Source organism: Sinohyriopsis cumingii, chromosome 10, assembly GCF_028554795.1.
Source record: "Sinohyriopsis cumingii isolate HCF-2022 chromosome 10, ASM2855479v2, whole genome shotgun sequence".
In the NCBI taxonomy this organism is placed as follows: Eukaryota; Metazoa; Mollusca; class Bivalvia; order Unionida; family Unionidae; genus Sinohyriopsis; species Sinohyriopsis cumingii.
In genome coordinates, this window is record NC_142970.1 from 123,598,446 (window position 1) to 123,619,372 (window position 20,927).

Here is a 20,927-nt window from a genome sequence, read left to right on the forward strand (position 1 = left end):
CTAGATTATGCTGTTTGTACTGTCATGTCTAATCACTACCTAGATTATGCTGTTTGTACTGTCATATCTAATCACTAACTTGATTATGCTGTTTGTACTGTCATGTCTAATCATTAACTAGATTATGCTGTTTGTACTGTTATGTCTAATCACTAACTAGATTATGCTGTTTGTACTGTCATGTCTAATCACTACCTAGATTATGCTGTTTGTACTGTCATGTCTAATCACTAACTTGATTATGCTGTTTGTACTGTCATGTCTAATCATTAACTAGATTATGCTGTTTGTATTGTTATGTCTAATCACCAGCTATGCTGTTTGTACTGTCATGTCTGATCACTAACTAGATTAAGCTGTTTGTACTGTCATGTCTAATCACTGACTTGATTATGTTTGTACTGTCATGTCTAATCACTACCTAGATTATGCTGTCATGTCTAATCATTACCTAGATTATGCTGTTTGTACTGTCATGTCTAATCACTACCTAGATTATGCTGTTTGTACTGTCATGTCTAATAACAGACTTGAGGAATAATTCTGTGCAAACATGCAGATAAGTTCATATTTTTCATCTTATGGGTGTAAATCAAACTATGGCTTAAAGTGTGGTTTTTGTATTGATTGATGAATATACTTGCTTAGTTCTACAAGGGAAGCAATTCCTACTTAACTGTTCTGCACTGATTTCATTAGTGCATATAAACTTCATTTATAATAAAATCATTTAAAGATTGATCGTTTATTTCAGTATATCGATTGAACTGTTTCCATAACAACATGATTGAAACTGACCCATAGACATTAAACCATCATATGAGCAGTCTTTATTGAACTACATGGTCCAAGTATCCAAGGGGCCTAGTCCAAGTATCCAAGGGTCATGGTCCAAGTATCCAAGGGGCCTAGTCCAACTATCCAAGGGGCCTAGTCCAAGAATCCAAGGGGCCATGTTGTCTAAGGAACACGACTTTACCAACCAATGCCATCTCACCTCTTTCCACAGTCTTAAGCTTGGCCAGTGTGGGTATGTGAGAAAGCTTGACAGTGTGGGTATGTAAGAAAGCTTGACAGTGTGGGTATGTGAGAAAGCTTGACAGTGTGGGTATGTAAGAAAGCTTGACAGTGTGAGTATGTAAGAAAGCTTGACAGTGTGGGTATGTAAGAAAGCTTGGCCAGTGTGGGTATGTGAGAAAGCTTGACAGTGTGGGTATGTAAGAAAGCTTGACAGTGTGGGTATGTGAGAAAGCTTGACAGTGTGAGTATGTGAGAAAGCTTGACAGTGTTGGTATGTGAGAAAGCTTGACAGTGTGGGTATGTAAGAAAGCTTGACAGTGTGGGTATGTAAGAAAGCTTGACAGTGGGGGTATGTGAGAAAGCTTGACAGTGTGAGTATGTGAGAAAGCTTGACAGTGTGGGTATGTAAGAAAGCTTGACAGTGTGGGTATGTAAGAAAGCTTGGCCAGTGTGGGTATGTGAGAAAGCTTGACAGTGTGGGTATGTAAGAAAGCTTGACAGTGTGGGTATGTAAGAAAGCTTGACAGTGTGAGTATGTAAGAAAGCTTGACAGTGTGGTTATGTAAGAAAGCTTGGCCAGTGTGGGTATGTGAGAAAGCTTGATAGTGTGGGTATGTAAGAAAGCTTGACAGTGTGGGTATGTGAGAAAGCTTGACAGTGTGGGTATGTGAGAAAGCTTGACAGTGTGGGTATGTGAGAAAGTTTGACAGTGTGGGTATGTAAGAAAGCTTGGCCAGTGTGGGTGTGTAAGAAAGCTTGACAGTGTGGGTATGTGAGAAAGTTTGACAGTGTGGGTATGTAAGAAAGCTTGGCCAGTGTGGGTGTGTAAGAAAGCTTGACAGTGTGGGTATGTGAGAAAGCTTGACAGTGTGAGTATGTGAGAAAGCTTGACAGGGTGGGTATGTAAGAAAGCTTGACAGTGTGGGTATGTAAGAAAGCTTGACAGTGTGGGTATGTGAGAAAGCTTGACAGTGTGGGTATGTGAGAAATCTTGACAGTAGCTTCCTGTGGGTCATTGGTTCTTCCTCCACTGGCTGCCACAACAACAACCATGTGCCCAAAGTAAAATTCATGGATGGAGAAATGTGCGTATGAGTAGACTGCAACATTAATTTCATTTTGTTTACTTACTTTTGTTTCCTGCTCTGAAAATTTGGGAGTGGCACCAACCTGTCCACTAGTGTACAATGTTCACTATTCAAGGAAAGGGTTTTATTTCTTAGCTTATGCACTATTGTCTGGATGTAACAAGATAACTGGGTTGGGTTCAGATTTATAACAGAACACTTTTTGATGGTGACAAAAATACAATGTTTATTGATGAATGCCTCAATAAAAAAAGATGTGTGATTAATACATACATGTATAAGATCCAAATATTGGACAAATTAATACAATCTGTACGAACCTAATAATGTAACATACATGTGAATACAAATAAATGACCTTATACAGTACAAAGTTGAAGGTTAATGATTCACAGTAATTTCACATAATGAAACGATGTGTTTTCCTCAAGTAGTAAAATTGATTCATGGTAATTTCACGTGTCAAAAAGAATGATATATGTAAATGTGTTTACTCAAATAGTGAAAAATGAGGTACTTTACTCAGATAGTAAAATGATGAAAAACATTGAACAGATATCATACAATATGCCTTTACAGTCCCAAAATACTGTGTGTAACAAACCCCAATATTAGCCCATGGCTAAAAGAATACATATATGGAGTTATGCAAAAACACTCCATTACTAGAATACTTGGCTACCAGTTACACTGGTCAATCAAGCAGTAAGCATTACAGGTAGTCACCAACCACCATTCAATCACTGGGTCAATCAAGCAATCAGTGCCCACCAATCTGTCAGCAATGTCCGATCACCCACTACTCAAACAGCAAAACACCGTTCAATCAGCTCTACAGCTGCTATTCGATCATCCCTGTTGCCAGCTGTATCATCAGCCATATGGCTGCTATGGTCAGCTTCTGTGGTCAGCTCTACAGCTGGTAACCCGTCCACCCTGATCAGCTGAAAATAAATCTAACACTGTGTACTAAGAATGACATAGGTACACATGATAACACGTAATGACATTATATACAGTAAGCTATACAAATTACATTATCAGCACAACATTACAAAGCAATAAACAGGTTCAGAAGTGAACCTACTTGTGTTTGATAAGAATCCTATGGTACCAAATGTTTTTTTAATAAAATGCAACTTTATTGCTAATATAGATCTCCTGTTAAGTCACATACAAGAATAGGAAATATTTGTACTATACTATGCAAGCTGGAGCTACATAGAAAATGTACAAAAAATAAACGTGGTTTTTCAGTAGTTATAATTTATAATATACATAAGAAATTAATCAATAGCTCACATACCTCTACAGCTGAAGATCTGCAAGTCCTTAAGTAGTCTGCTCACTGACAAGATGTTTCCGTAGTGTAATGAATTTGTCCAATGGTGAGGTATTTATACACAAATGACATAGCCCTACATCATCTGCATTCTTGATGAATATTGGTGTTTCCCATTGAAGCACTCTGCACATGTGGCATAGGGTGAACCAAAATCACTGCTTTGAAATATTGTACAATATACATAAATCATCCTTGGGTATCATTGTATCAAAAATGAAACCTGTAGTACATGTATTTGATAAATAACAAAGGGATTTATACAATTCCATGATACTGGCAATGTCAAATATGTAGGTAGTTTACTAGATACATCAAATCTGTATGTAGTTTACTGGAAACATGATAATTTTATTTAGTTTACTGGAAACTTCAAATCTGTATGTAGTTTACTGGAAATATCAGATATGTCTGTCATTTACTGGAAACATCAAATATGTCTATTGTTTGCTAGAAACATCAAATATGTCTATAGTTTACTGGAAACATCAAATTTGTATGTAGTTTACTGGAAATAATAAATCTATTTAACAAGATTTTTTCACAGAGAGAGAGAGAGAGTTTCCATTCTTTATGGGCATTCTCAAATCACTAAGTGATCAAAACACTCAAGTCAATTTGGGCTGAAGAAAACTGATAACAAATCTTTTTTTTCAATTAAGGGTGGGATATGTATGTGCTTACTATCATTTCTTTAACCGAAGTGAAGCAGTTGTTGTTTATGTTGTTTCAAACCAAAATGCCCTCAATAACCGTCCTCAATAAATGCCCTCAGTAAATGCCAGATTAAAGGGTTGAGTTAGACCTATGCACTTTTGATTGACAGGGTTCATGGAGGTATGAACTCTTGTATACTTGAGAGAGAGAGAGAGAATTGAAAGTCCACTGGAAACTAGCGTGACTTACTTTTTGCAACATCTGGTCTAGAACTCATCAGTTCCATTCTGCCAGTTTATGTTTTACTTCTCGGCCATATCAGAGTCTCTCCATGTCAAATTCCTTCAAGAAACTTACCATCATCATATCATTCCTTTGTGAAACATGTTTGCCATCTTTATACAATTACTTCAAGAAACACGCTTACTCCCTTTCTGTCTTTGCATTATTCCTTCAAGAAACATGCTTACTGCCTTTGCATTATTCCTTCAAGAAACACGCTTACAATCTTTATATAATTCCTCAAGGACATGCTTACTGTCTGTATACTTCCATTGAGACATGCTTACAGTCTGTATGCTTCCATTGAGACATGCTTACAGTCTGTATGCTTTCATTGAGACATGCTTAAGGTCTGTATACTGTGTTTTGTATACCTGTGTTATGTATATCTATATTTTGTCATTTTTTTATAAACTGTGACCCCTGTGTTATGTATATCTATATTTTGTCATTTTTTTATAAACTGTGACCCCTGTGTTATGTATATCGATATTTTGTCATTTTTGTATAAACTGTGACCCCTGTGTTATGTATATCTATATTTTGTCATTTTTGTATAAACTCTGACCCCAGTGTTATGTATATCTATATTTTGTCATTTTTGTATAAACTGTGACCCCTGTGTTATGTATATCTATATTTTGTCATTTTTGTTTAAACTGTGACCCCTGTGTTATGTATATCTATATTTTGTCATTTTTGTATAAACTGTGACCCCTGTGTTATGTATATCTATATTTTGTCATTTTTGTATAAACTGTGACCCCTGTGTTATTTATATCTATATTTTGTCGTTTTTGTTTAAACTGTGACCCCTGTGTTATGTATATCTATATTTTGTCATTTTTGTTCATCAGTTTCATGACTATAAATTGTAATGATTATCTATATAGAAGATATTACATAGATATATTTTTAGTACAAGGGTATAAATTCTGCGTTAAGATGTTTTACATAGATATATTTTTAGTACAAGGGTATAAATTCTGCGCTAAGTTGTTTTACATAGATATATTTTTAGTACAAAGGTATAAATTCTACATTAAGATGTTAATAGTACCTGTCAGTTACTTAGTATATATAAATAGGTGTTTACATATGTGTTTACGATCAATTTATAATAATATTAATAATAAACTTGTTCATTCGGTTAATCTCATTTCCCTTTGGATAAGTCAAACCAGGTGGGTTCTTAGAAGTATTAAGTTATTTTCCATGGGATGGGTGGATCAGTTGGTTGTTTTTACAATGTGGGGTGTTTGCCATATGCCATATCAGTTGTTATTGCTTCCCACCATCATATCATTGTCACTGTTACAACCATATCTGCAATGTAATACTTCCCGCCGTGATGTCAGCTACCACTGTTTCTGCCCTACCACCATTGTCTTACTGTTTCCAGCATGATATCATTGCTTAGCAGCAACATTATCAAGGTTGGGGGGAGGTAACTCCAGGTGGCCTAGGGTCTAAAGCAATTGCCTTTACTGATCACTGTAACTGCACCTCTTGGAGGGTTTGAGTCTTGGGCTCATCCAGTGTGGGTATGTGAGAAAGCTTGCAAGTTGCTTCAGTCTGGGTATTTGAGAAAGCTTGCCAGTCACTTCAGTCTGGGTATATGAGAAAGTTTGCCAGTCGCTTCAGTCTGGGTATGTGAGAAAGCTTGCCAGTCGCTTCAGTCAGGGTATGTGAGAAAGCTTGCCAGTCGCTTCAGTCTGGGCATGTGAGAAAGCTTGCCAGTAGCTTCCAGTGTGGGTATGTGAGAATGCTTGCCAGTAGCTTCAGTCTGGGTATGTGAGAAAGCTTGCCAGTTGCTTCAGTCTGGGTATGTGAGAAAGCTTGCCAGTCGCTTCAGTCTGGGTATGTGAGAAAGCTTGCCAGTAGCTTCCAGTGTGGGTATGTGAGAATGCTTGCCAGTAGCTTCCAGTCTGGGTATTTGAGAAAGCTTGCTGTTAGCTTCCATTGTGGGTATTTGAGAAAGCTTGCCACTGGCTTCCCATGGATCAGCAGTTCTTTCCAGGGTTTTCTCAGGTTCTTCCTCCACCAGTTATACTGACTGCCATATATAGCCTATCTTGCACCTAGAAATGGTGCATGTACCTGTTGGCATGTACCTTCCTGTTGATTGATCACATGCGTATGTACCAGTTAGCATGTACAAAAGTGGAAATGTACATGCTGTTCTACATCATGTTCTTTCTTGATAAATGATATGTGATAAAGAGCTTTGTGGACTGGGTTTTAATTTGTCATAGTTTATCTATTATTTCCATACTATTCCCAAGACCACTTTGTGGATTGGGTTTTAATTTGTCATAGTTTACCTATTATTTCCATACTATTCCCAAGACCACTTTGTGGACTGGGTTTTAATTTGTCATAGTTTACCTATTATTTCCATACTATTCCCAAGACCACTGTGAAGAAATTATTGAAAGCAGTAACAAAAACGAAACTTGATAAGTGAATACAAAGGAACACCATGTTGTACATGTAGGATTAAAAATAGTGGAACATTATGATGTGTATCATAATTCTTTTCAAATGAGAAAGATGCATTAGCTTTTCTGTATATTTATCCTTAAACTTGAAAATAACATTATATGAGTAGGACAATATTTTAAATGCCCAAAATTTTGTACACTGTATTGTCTCACAATTTATTAGTGACCATTTGTATTATGTATTCACTGTACTGACTGTCACACTGTCAGTGACCATTTGTATCATGAATATAGTGTTTTCAATGAAGAAAAAAGTTTCTTTCCATGGTATTTTGTTTGGTGTGAATCTACTTGCATCACCAGAGTAATGACATTCTTGCTATGAAGTCAGCTTCTATGCCTGTTATTGTAGCTTCCTGTCTCCAGTCTGCTATGCCAGTTACTGTAGCTTCCTGTCTTAAGTCTGCTATGCCTGTTACTGTAGCTTCATGTCTCAAGTCTGCTATGGCAGTTACTGTAGTTTCCTGTCTCAAGTCTACTGTGCATGTTACTGTACCTTCCTATCGCAAGTCTGCTATGCCTGTTACTGTAGCTTCCTGTCTCAAGTCTGCTATGCCTGTTAGTGTAGCTTCCTGTCTCCAGTCTGCTATGCCTGTTACTGTAGCTTCCTGTCTCAAGTCTGCTATGCCTGTTAGTGTAGCTTCATGTCTCAAATCTGCTATGCCTGTTACTGTAGCTTCCTGTCTCAAGTCTGCTATGCCTGTTAGTGTAGCTTCATGTCTCAAATCTGCTATGCCTGTTACTGTAGCTTCCTGTCTCAAGTCTGCTATGCCTGTTAGTGTAGCTTCCTGTCTCCAGTCTGCTATGCCTGTTACTGTAGCTTCCTGTCTCAAGTCTGCTATGCCTGTTAGTGTAGCTTCATGTCTCAAATCTGCTATGCCTGTTACTGTAGCTTCCTGTCTCAAGTCTGCTATGCCTGTTGGTGTAGCTTCATGTCTCAAGTCTGCTATGGCAGTTACTGTAGTTTCCTGTCTCAAGTCTACTGTGCATGTTACTGTACCTTCCTATCGCAAGTCTGCTATGCCTGTTACTGTAGCTTCCTGTCTCAAGTCTGCTATGCCTGTTAGTGTAGCTTCCTGTCTCCAGTCTGCTATGCCTGTTACTGTAGCTTCCTGTCTCAAGTCTGCTATGCCTGTTACTGTAGCTTCCTGTCTCAAGTCTGCTATGCCTGTTAGTGTAGCTTCCTGTCTCCAGTCTGCTATGCCTGTTACTGTAGCTTCCTGTCTCAAGTCTGCTATGCCTGTTAGTGTAGCTTCATGTCTCAAATCTGCTATGCCTGTTACTGTAGCTTCCTGTCTCAAGTCTGCTATGCCTGTTAGTGTAGCTTCCTGTCTCCAGTCTGCTATGCCTGTTACTGTAGCTTCCTGTCTCAAGTCTGCTATGCCTGTTAGTGTAGCTTCATGTCTCAAATCTGCTATGCCTGTTACTGTAGCTTCCTGTCTCAAGTCTGCTATGCCTGTTAGTGTAGCTTCCTGTCTCCAGTCTGCTATGCCTGTTACTGTAGCTTCCTGTCTCAAGTCTGCTATGCCTGTTAGTGTAGCTTCATGTCTCAAATCTGCTATGCCTGTTACTGTAGCTTCCTGTCTCAAGTCTGCTATGCCTGTTAGTGTAGCTTCCTGTCTCCAGTCTGCTATGCCTGTTAGTGTAGCTTCCTGTCTCAAGTCTGCTATGCCTGTTACTGTAGCTTCCTGTCTCAAGTCTGTTATGGCAGTTACTGTAGCTGGATGTGAACATGGGTTTTCTATAATCCATGATGTCTCTGCTGTAAAATAAAACTCCTTGAATCTTGTCAAAGAATAAAATATGCTGTTGACTTCAGACAGCTATAGGTGTTTACTGATGTGCAATGAAAACTTAAGATCCTAAATATAATTTGTCTGTTATTTCTGAACAGGTTTGTGGGATCCTGAGAAATTTGGACTGGGAGACATCTTCAGAACCAACTTCATAACTCTTTCCAAGCTGATAGAGGTATGTTATTTACTACAGTACAGTTAAATGTCATGGATGTTGTACACCGTAACTCTCTCCAAGCTAATAGTGGTGTGTTTTGTAATGTTTAATAATGTATTTCATATATCTTGCCAACATGTCCAAACTAATAGAATGTGTCATTGGATGGTAGTACAGTTTCTGTGACTCTAGCAATCATGTCCAAACTGATAGAAATGTGTCATTGGATGGTAGTACAGTTTCTGTGACTCTAGCCAACATGTCCAAACTGATAGAAATGTGTCATTGGATGGTAGTACAGTTTCTCTGATTCTAGCCATCATATCCAAACTGATAGAAATGTGTCATTGGATGGTAGTACAGTTTCTGTGACTCTAGCCATCATGTCCAAACTGATAGAAATGTGTCATTGGATGGTAGTACAGTTTCTCTGATTCTAGCCATCATATCCAAACTGATAGAAATGTGTCATTGGATGGTAGTACAGTTTCTGTGACTCTAGCCATCATGTCCAAACTGATAGAAATGTGTCATTGGATGGTAGTACAGTTTCTGTGACTCTAGCAATCATGTCCAAACTGATAGAAATGTGTCATTGGATGGTAGTACAGTTTCTCTGATTCTAGCCATCATATCCAAACTGATAGAAATGTGTCATTGGATGGTAGTACAGTTTCAATGACTCTAGCCAACATGTCCAAACTGATAGAAATGTGTCATTGGATGGTAGTACAGTTTCTGTGACTCTAGCTATCATGTCCAAACTGATAGAAATGTGTCATTGGATGGTAGTACAGTTTCTGTGACTCTAGCCATCATGTCCAAACTGATAGAAATGTGTCCCTGGATAATAGTACAGTTTCAGTGACACTAGTGCCATTCTATTAGGGCTTATGATGGAGGTAGGAAACCAAAAGGTCATTATCACGAATGAGATATGATTATTCATGTTTCATTGGCAGAACCACAGTTGGCTCACAACAGAAATCCAGGAAATGCCCTAACTGGATGTGACATTATGCAGGACGTATGGTGGGAAATATTCTGCGGCAAGTGGGGTCCAGAGGACTGCCTCTTCACATCTACCTCCTTAAAATCAAGGTTATCATTAACACATTTATGGAAAGACCAACTTGTCAGGAATTCAGTCCTGATTATGTTGGACAACTCCATAGTGGTGAATTGCCTCCATGAATGGGGGCATAAAATCACCTGACCTGCTTGTGGCATTTTCTACATTGGTGTTGCCATCTTCAGGTCAACATATCAGTCTATCACATTCTTGGGAGACTCATTGTCCTAACAGACTCAATGCCCTGGCAGACTCAGTGTTCTGGCAGACTCACTGCCCTGGCAGACTCAGTGTCCTGACAGACTCAATGCCCTGGCCAACTCTGTCTTGAGAAAACCTATGGAATGATCTCATCATTCATCAGATTTTAATTGGATTTGTGCACTTTGAGGGCAACTAGAGATCAGCCTTTTTTGTGACAGTGTGGAGCCACAAATTTCCCATCCAGAAGTTTGACTGTGGACCCATTGTCACCCATTTGGGGTAGGGCTTTGGCCTCTCCATCCTTCTCCTGATAATTATAGAGAGTGTAAGGGGTCAGAATAACAATCCACTCAGTCTTGCGACAGACCTATGCAGAAAGATTCTGACCAATTCAGATCTGTTCAAATAACCAAGATCACAGGTGTTCCACCCCCAGCCCCAACCATCTCTTTCATGCCTGGACAGCTAGCAAAAGAAAGAATTTAGACCTTCTGTCACAGAGAGAATCTTGCAAGTAAATAGGCCCTCAAATCTAAAATGAGGGAGAACGGCATGTCAGGAACTGGTGCTGAATCAGTAACATCCTCCATCTGAGTGCATCGATCTCTCAACTTCCCATTTTTATTTTCTCTTGCTGTACAAGAAGAAAACGTTAACCCCAGTTACAATCAGAGGCTACCTTTCCGTGATATCTGGCACATCCGAGCACCATGACAGAAGGGATGGTACCTTTCCATGATATCTGGCACATCCAAGCACCATGACAGAAGGAATAGTACCTTTACATGATATCTGGCACATCCAAGCACCATGACAGAAGGGATAGTACCTTTCCATGATATCTGACACATTCAGGCACCATGACAGAAGGGATAGTGGTCATGATAAAACCTGTCAGACCTACTAGCCAATTTTGATTTGAGTAATTCCTCACCTGGATTCCAAAGTGGAATGTAGCATGATGTTAATATGGCTCTGTTCAGATAAATCTGGGCCATTAAAATGGATTTTGCTGATGCTACAAAACCTTTTTCCTGATAGCTTTAGCTTTATATGAGTGGTGAGTTAACATGTATATTTAATTTGTTTTATTTGTTGGCTTTTCATAATGATTATTTTTATGTATATCTCTATTTAGTACTGGATTTGACCAGAATCAAATTCATGGTGTACCTGACCAGTGACATTTATTTAGTCAACAGCAGAATTCAAAGCTAAAAGTTTCTGTATGTGGATTAAATATTCAGATCATTATTAATGGTAAACATGTTTATTTGAATTTGAGTTAGAGATAGAGTCTTGACTCTGACCTTTGCAACCACCTTAATGGAAATCTCCCATTAAGTTAACAGAGTTATTTCAAAAAATGGCAGTTGTGACCTAGATCAAGTAGAGGGGTATATAATCTTGTTTAGCTAAGAATTATTCATCCTTGCTTTAACATCCAAAGAAGAATCAGTCTTATTGTGGTGTTCAAATTTAAATCGGGGTGGAATTATTTATTCTAATTATTATTCACTGGAATTAATATTCTTGGACTAAAACATTCATCTGGAAATGTAATGAATTCAGATAAGGACATTTTGGATTATGTTGTTGTGATACATCAAAAGACTGTTAACACTAGCCATATTCCAGGCCATTGACACATCACATTCAAGACTTCAGGAACATCAGCACATTCAATATTGGAACTGATTTGATTTACCACTGGAATTCAATTGGAACTTCATACATTTGGAGCTGTGCTAGAATTTTTAGGACTGTTTGGGGTTTAATTAACAATAATGAATCTGGTGGGTCCTGTAACTCTGAGATTTAGCTTGGCAGAGACAGAACCTGAATCTGGTGGGTCCTGTAACTCAGGGATTTAGTTTGGCAGAGACAGAACCTGAATCTGGTGGGTTCTATATCTCAGGAATTTAGTTTGGCAGAGACAGAACCTGAATTTGGTGGGTCCTGTTGCTGCAGTTCTGCAGTTCAGGTGACCACCAGACTTGATCAAAACCACAATAGCCGCTTTTCAGGATTTGCAAGTGAATTTTGACGGAAGATTTTTATTATCATCTTCTTAATCTAAAACAGTGGTCATGGATTGTGTAACCATGGATTGTGTTGCTTTAAGTTAGAGAGTGGGTTGTCATTCAACAGGGAATCCAGTATTTCTTCTCTAGAAGGGTACTGGGTTGTCATTCAACAGGGAATCCAGTCTTTCTTCTCTAGAAGGGTATTGGGTTGTCATTCACACAGGGAATCCAGTCTTTCTTCTCTAGAAGGGTACTGGGTTGTCATTCACATAGGTAATCCAGTCTTTCTTCTCTAGAAGGGTACTGGGTTGTCATTCACACAGGGAATCCCGTCTTTCTTCTCTAGAAGGGTACTGGATTGTCATTCACATAGGTAATCTAGTCTTTCTTCTCTAGAAGGGTACTGGCTTGTAATTCACACAGAGAATCCAGTCTTTCTTCTCTAGAATGGTACTGGGTTGTCATTCAACAGGGAATCCAGTCTTTCTTCTCTAGAAGGGTACTGGGTTGTAATTCACACAGGGAATCCAGTCTTTCTTCTCTAGAAGGGTACTGGGTTGTCATTCACATAGGTAATCCAGTCTTTTTTCTGTAGAAGGGTACTGGGCTGTCATTCAACAGGGAATCCAGTCTTTCTTCTCGAGAAGGGTACTGGGTTGTCATTCACACAGGGAATCCAGTCTTTCTTCTCTAGAATGGTACTGGGTTGTCATTCAGCAGGGAATCCAGTCTTTCTTCTCTAGAAGGGTACTGGGTTGTCATTCAGCAGGGAATCCAGTCTTACTTCTCTAGTAGGGTACCTAAAGCATGGATTGGATGCTCAGTATTCCTTCCTCCTGAGGTTAACATGAATCAGGAACATATTCAAAGAAGAAAGCTAATATTTTTGTAAATTATGTTTCTCTCGGAATACTTACCCAATCACATTACTTAAAAACCCTCCCAGCCACACCACTTTGTGAGTGTCTGATTGGTATTTTACTCAAATTAAAATCTTGTGACACCTAGATGCAGTAAATGGGAGGTAATAAGCATGAATTATTTCCCATTGTCTATATGATATTAACAGAAAATACAGTTTGTTATGGTTTAGTCGGGTTGGATTCTGGAGGTGGCAGGCTTATATTCCCTAATGTTAATGTTATCAGATAAATATTTGTAGAGAAACATAAGTTGATAAAATAATTTGCCTTTCCAGGCAGCTTGATCTGGGCACTTTTACAAAAAATTTAAAGCACAGAAGAAACATACTTGTACTTTTCTCCATGACAGTATAAAGTCCAAACTCCATAGTTAGTGGTACTGTTTAATGTTTGGTTTGGATGTGTTTGTATGTTTAATGCCATTTTCAGCCTGTGATAGGCTATACATTGTGGCCATTATATCTGGTGTACAAAGAATCTAGAAAAAAACCTGGAAGAACCACTGACCTTTGTAAAATTACGGGCAGGCTTTCTCACAGACTCATGTTCACGGAGTCCAAGACTTGCATGCAGCCACACAGACAGCTGTGAGATATCATTGATCTATATAGTGAACACCTTTGACCCACTCAACTACTAGTTCAGTAAGCACTGTACTTCTCATTTTTTCTAAAATAGTATCAGGCCTGGTCTGTCATTTCATTGGACAGCTTAATGACTGTGACAGCTTAATGACTGATAGCACCATGCTTGGTTTGTCATTTCATTGGACAACTTATTGACTGATAGCAACAGGCCTGGTTTGTCATTTCATTGGACAGCTTATTGACTGATAGCAACAGGCCTGGTTTGTCATTTCATTGGACAGCTTATTGACTGATAGCAACAGGCCTGGTTTGTCATTTCATTGGACAGCTTAATGACTGATAGCAACAGGCCTGGTCTGTCATTTCATTGGACAGCTTATTGACTGATAGCAACAGGCCTGGTCTGTCATTTCATTGGACAACTTATTGACTGATAGCAACAGGCCTGGTTTGTCATTTCATTGGACAGCTTAATGACTGATAGCAACAGGCTTGGTCTATCATTTCATTAGACAGCTTATTGACTGATAGCAACAGGCCTGGTTTGTCATTTCATTGGACAGCTTAATGACTCATAGCACCATGCTTGGTCTGTCATTTCATTGGACAGCTTATTGACTGATAGCAACAGATCTGGTTTGTCATTTAATTGGACAGCTTATTGACTGATAGCAACAGGCCTGGTTTGTCATTTCATTGGACAGCTTATTGACTGATAGCACCATGCTTGGTTTGTCATTTCATTGGATGGCTTAATGACTGATAGCAACAGACTTGGTTTGTCATTTAATTGGACAGCTTATTGACTGATAGCACCATGCTTGGTTTGTCATTTCATTGGACAGCTTATTGACTGATAGCAACAGGCCTGGTTTGTCATTTCATTGGACAGCTTATTGACTGATAGCAACAGGCTTGGTCTGTCATTTCATTGGACAGCTTATTGACTGATAGCAACAGGCCTGGTCTGTCATTTCATTGGACAGCTTATTGACTGATAGCAACATAACTGGTTTGTCATTTCATTGGACAGCTTATTGACTGATAGCAACAGGCCTGGTCAGTCATTTCATTGGACAGCTTATTGACTGATAGCAATAGACCTGGTCAGTCATTTCATTGGACAGCTTATTGACTGATAGCAACAGGCCTGGTCTGTCATTTCGTTGGTCCCTTTAGAGAGCTAATGTGTTGTGTCCATTGTCCATCACTTGTTAGCATAAGTTTGATATCACTGTTCCTCCAACATACCTGGGGGATTGCCAAGAAACTTTGCACCCTCATTCCCTCTATGGTTTAGTTAAACTGAAATGAAAATGGTGCTGATCAGACACGCTTGCTTTTGCTTTTGTAAGTTTGGTGCCACAATATTAAATTTTTTTGAAATTTCTTTTCTACAATTATCAGAATCAAACTTTCTACATATGCAGCTTTGTTCTCAGCGGAATCCATTCATAAAATCAGAGCACACAAGAATTCAGGACATATTTTGAATAACATTGATCTGTTTTCTGTCTCAGGATGAGGAGACCCAAATTAATGGAGTTGTGATGATCGCTGACCTAAAGGGGATGGGATGGAATCATGCCAAGAACATGTCTCCATTCTATGCAAAGAGGATTGCCAGTCTCCTGCAGGTAAATTGAAATGTTTCAAACAGTAACCATTAACGTTGAATCCTTTTTAAAAGCTAATGAGAGAATTGCTAGTCATCAGTATAAGGTACCTTACAGATTGTAACTTGAACCCTGTTAAGAACTACAAAGAGAATTGCCAGTCTCCTGCAGGCAAATAGAAACCTTACAAATTGCAATTATAAGAGTCTTGTGGAGTGGAACCAAGAAAATTGCATGTCTTCTACAAACACAAAAAATCTTTCAATTTGAAACTGTTAAATAGACCTGCTCAAGATTACTTCTGGGTATTGAATATAATATAATCAATTGTAGTCAGTTAGACCCATTAAGATTACCTACTTTTCATTCATTTAGTTTAATTGATGTTGGAATAAAGAAATGTTTAAATGGGAATAAAGCTGTATCGATTAATTGGCCATACTCATAATCTGGCTGATTATTAGAACAATTCGTATAATCAGTATCGACAGAAATAATCTGTGCCGATGTAAATAAATTTCCAAAATATAAATTCAGACATAATATTCATCTTGACATGGCTTGAATTTTAAATCAGAATTAAATAATGGAAATTAAGGAATAAACATTTGATATGGGGGGGGTAATTGAAAGACAGTATATTCTTAAAAGTAAATACTTTTTAACATGCTTGCTGTAAACTACCACTGATTGTCTGCACACAAGAAATCATCAGTACCATTCATGCACTCATCCCAATCACAGCAGCCGATGAGGTCTCGTTTGGCTGGTGAACTTCTAGCATACACATTAGCAGATAGCTAGGCAGATTAGATGGCTAGCGAATTTTCCAACTACTACGAAACTATGACTCACTATAGTTAATCAGTTCTTTAGCCAGTCCTGCAATGCTGCTTATTAATGAATAGTGTTCCCATGCTGAAGCAGCTGAATGCTGACATACAGATACCCCCAGCTGCTTCAGCACGTGACTTGCAGCATGGTGTGTGCATCCATCCAGCCACATGGACAACTTAGTAGTAACTTACTTGATTTAAAATATGATTTCAAGAGCGTGAATTTATTGGATTATTAATATTGACTAGCGATTGTACACTATTAAATATACTACCAAGTCTATGCATAATGTCAAACTCGAAACACTGAAGTTTAGTCTGGAATCGCTTCAAAGTAAATGCAGTCAATGAGTCCAAAGCAAATCTTGTCCAGCACTTGCGCTGCAAGCACATCATTGAGCATGGCCTGTTTCTGTCAGATAAAAAAGAAAAGGATTCTGCGCAATTAACCTCAGCAGCTGACGCAACTCCTCATACTCTGACTATTGACGCCATGCTGGACCAGAAGCAACCATTTGCATTTGACGAATTGAGAGCTATTAATTGGTACAAAGTTATTGCTAAGTTCATGGCAGTGGATGTGCAACGATCTTCTGTTGTTGAAGACATGCATGTAATGTAAATTTAATGTAAAGATACATGCAAGTTATGTAAATATATTGTAAAGATACATGCAAGTAATGTAAATATATTGTAAAGATACATGCAAGTAATGTAAATTTAATGTAAAGATACATGCAGGTAATGTAAATTTAATGTAAAGATACATGCAGGTAATGTAAATATATTCTAAAGATACATGCATGTAATGTAAATATAGTGTAAAGATACATGCATGTCATGTAAATTTTATGTAAAGATACATGCAAGTAATGTAAATTTAATGTAAAGATATATGCATGTAATGTAAAGGACTACATTGAATAAGGGCCATTTTCTGCCCCCTCTCCAAATGTCCTTATATTATGTATAATGTACATATGAGGTGGTTAACAGTTATTTCTGACATCAGTTTTGTGTTCATGTGTCCGTTGCCATGGTTACAGGGTGTCAAAACACTATCAGAAAATACATGAAAAGCAGTCATCTTTTCCATTTACGTCTCATTGATACTGCTTTTCCATGAGCTATTCACTCCGTTTCAAATTTGCAATATGCATTTTTATTATTGTAGAGGTTATAAAGCTGTATATGAAGTTTAGTTTCTAAAACTATTCCAAAATGGACCATCGTAGACAAAAATAGAATATCGAACTTATACATCAACTGAAAACTTTCTAAAATATGTTGACAAAAAGGTACTTAATCATACAATACAAAAACTGTTCCTCTGTAAACTGTTCCTCAATAAAATATTGTTTAATATTATTCAATGATGTTTAATATTATTGAATATGATGGTAAAGGAGGCGTTAACAGGGGCCTATATGTTCACTTCTTCACCGAATGCATGGGTTTCTTACCTTAAATGGAAATGACGAGTGTTCTTTATGTCTTTATATACTTTTATCATTATATATGCATGTTAAAGAACACATACACTACTGTGTTTCTATTTTTAGAAGAAAAAATCAATAAATTGTCTCCCACACCCCTTGAGGTAGTCTATAGTCAAACTGTAATCTAGTTATAAACTATATATTCATCCGTAAAGATATATGGACATTAATAAGACAAAAAAAACCTATTGGTTCAGCACTTTTAATGAACTTCTGAAAACTGTGAAATATGTTTTAGAAGTAATGGTATTGGAGAGCACAAGAAAGAAACAGACTATAGGTTGTGTACTCTCTAGACCTTTTGCATCTATTTTTAAACCAGCGCGGGAATACTGCATTACACTGCATGCTGTTGTCTGTGAAATGAGAGGATGTACACATTTATAAAGAACATATACCTATAACGAACTAATGGAAACACAATCATTTTATTATTCGTTTTGCAAATGCTATTTACCAGCACTTAAGAGTCGGCAAAGATGGTGATTTACATCGTGCAAGATTCGGGGATTCATAGAATGAATGCAGCTTTAAAGAATTTTTAGGGACAAGTTTGCACATAAACTTCGATGAAAAACGAGTCAAAGTAAGTATTTTTCTACCTTTTCATCGTTTAAAATAACTATATATGACTATAATCTCTCTCTCTCTCCTCCTCCTCCTCCTCCGCACATGTATGCCTATATTCAGTTCTTTGTAGACTCAAAACTGGGGCCCTTGGTGGGGGCAATGAAGAAATTCAAAAACGTATAGAAACATTTTAACAAATAAAATAACGTTATATGAATATGTGTTCATATATACCATTAAAGGAAAGCTAGTCACATTATCTCATTGACTTTTATAAGTTTACAATGGTTTCAAAGGCAAGTTTTGTGCCTAAATATTGTAAGTACTAAATACATGTAGGCCGACGTGTTCTCCATATTCCTACGCAAAAATATTGCGAATATCTCGCCGTAAAGCTTTCTATATAACTGGAGGTTCAGGGACGTGTTAAGAAGAAATCTATGCAAGCAAGAGACGACGAAACATCTGATAAAAGAAATGCACTCACTAAACACACATTACCTAACGGTAGCAGTTAAACAAAACTAATAGCAAATCCATTGCCATGGTTACAGGTTGTCAAAACACTTTAAAAAAAGACATGAAAAGTAGTCATCTTTTCCATTTACTTCTCATAGATACTGCTTTGTCAAGAACTGTTCACTCAGTTTTAAATTTTGCAATATGCATTTTTATTATTTTAGGGTTATAAAGCTCTGCAAATAAAATTTTATTTCTAAAACTATTCCATATGGATTTATCTTAGACAAAATCATACATATATATATATATATATATATATCTATATCTATATCTATATAACGTATACATCCACTATATACTACACCTAAACTACATTGACAAAAAAGGTACTTAGCCATAAAATAATAAAAAATGTTCCAACATGAAATATTGATTAACATTATGTAACAATGTTTCATGTTATTGATTTATTTGAATTATTGTTTAATATTATTGAATGCTGTTAATATAATTAGGCATTAACAGGGACCAATATGTTCACATTTTAATGTGAATGCCAAGCAATATGTAATATCCCTTACACTAACACTTTTGTAATTTTTGCATACTTTTGTAAAACATGAATGGTAATGGGTAAATGGGCCACCCCCACCCCAAAAATGCATCTTATTGTTATATTTTAGCTGTGACATCTATATTGGCGAGAACACACTTTATTAATATGTCAGTGAAGCACAATAGTAGATTTCAAATGAAATGCACTGAATAAATAATTTGTACCTAACGTTTGTAGTTAAACACAATTATTCGCAAATCCTGATGCTTGTAATATCCATATCAATTCAACCACAACATTACATAATAAGAGTGATATACACCTGTTATCATAAGGGTGAGATTGGTAACTGTTTTTGTACATGCCATTTAACCTGTGACCCCTCATAGAGACACCAAGGGAGGTGGCCAAAAATTATACAGTAACACTATTTCCAACGCTTATTATACAGGCAACACATCACAAGAAACTTGGATGTAGTCAGCTAAACCTTTGCCATTTTCTATAGACTGAACCAGTGCCATGACTGCACAGTCATCAAAGGTAAAAAGTATTGAAAAACAAACTAGTCAGTAAAACATAGACATGAAAAGTCAAAATAATTGAAGAGCATGTCTTAAAAATATATCTTACATTCATTTAAATGTGGAATGTATTATCATTCTCGCTTTCTTATTATCACCTAAATGACATGCCATAATAATATAAATATCTTGATATGGATGACAACTCAGATTACACTGGACAACAAATTTTTACAAAAGTCATGTTACTGAAATAAAATTAGTCAATTCTTATCAATTTTTATGTGCTGAACACGAATATGACAGTCAAATTGCAAAATTGGCTCTAGTTTTTTTGTAATCTGCAAGAAATTAATGTTTACATAACGAAATGCATTCCAATAGTAAAAGGTCAACTGTAATAGCCTACCTATAAAAAATCAAGTCATTGACTACATCTTAGATTTCTTCGCCTGTCTCTTGTACAGCTGTTCGGGAGCATCTCTGAGGAGTGTCCAGCAGTAGTCAGCCAGCATTGTAGTGGACCATTTTCCCTGGTATCTTTGTTCCATTGTTGCGATATCTTGATGAAAACGTTCGCCGTGTTCATCACTAACAATACCACAGTTGCTAGGAAAGAAATCCAAATGGGAATGAAGGAAGTGAATCTTTAGAGACATACTGCAGCCAAGTTTCTTATACTTCATCAACATGTCTTCTACTAGTTCCTTATAGTTTTCTGCCCTAACATTTCCGAGGAAGTTTGTAGAAACTAGGCGAAAAGCATTCCATGCTTGTTTCGCGTCACCTTCCAGCAAGTTGTTGAACCGGTCATCTTTGAAAAGCTCTCGAATCTGAGGACCCACAAAAACTCCCTCTTTAATCTTTGCTTCGCTGAGTCGAGGGAATTTTTCATGCAGGTATCGGAATGCTGGCAAAGTCCGGTCAATGGCTTTCACGAAGTTCTTCATCAAACCTAGTTTGATGTGAAGGGGTGGTAGCAAGATTTTCTGAGCCTCAACCAGAGCTGGGTGTTGGATATTCTTCTCTCCAATGGCTACATTCTGCCTGTGAGTCCATTCCTTCCTCATGTAGTGCATTTCCCTTGCTCGGCTATCCCACTCGCATAAGAAACACATGTATTTTGTATATCCTTGCTGCAGTCCCATTAAAAGGGCAACTACCTTCAAATCACCACAGAGGTGCCAGCTGTACTTGTTATACTC

At 37.5% G+C, this 20,927-nt stretch overlaps 1 protein-coding gene across 1 annotated transcript in view; it reads left to right on the plus strand.

Moving 5' to 3' along the window:
* LOC149791137 (alpha-tocopherol transfer protein-like) overlaps nucleotides 1-20,927 on the plus strand; it is a 71,852-nt gene that overhangs the window by 11,763 nt on the left and 39,162 nt on the right. Inside the window, exons 4-5 of the mRNA XM_089973057.1 lie at nucleotides 8,788-8,864; nucleotides 15,180-15,296. Of these exons, the coding sequence (XP_089829183.1) occupies nucleotides 8,788-8,864; nucleotides 15,180-15,296 (194 nt within the window). The remainder of the gene's footprint in view (nucleotides 1-8,787; nucleotides 8,865-15,179; nucleotides 15,297-20,927) is intronic.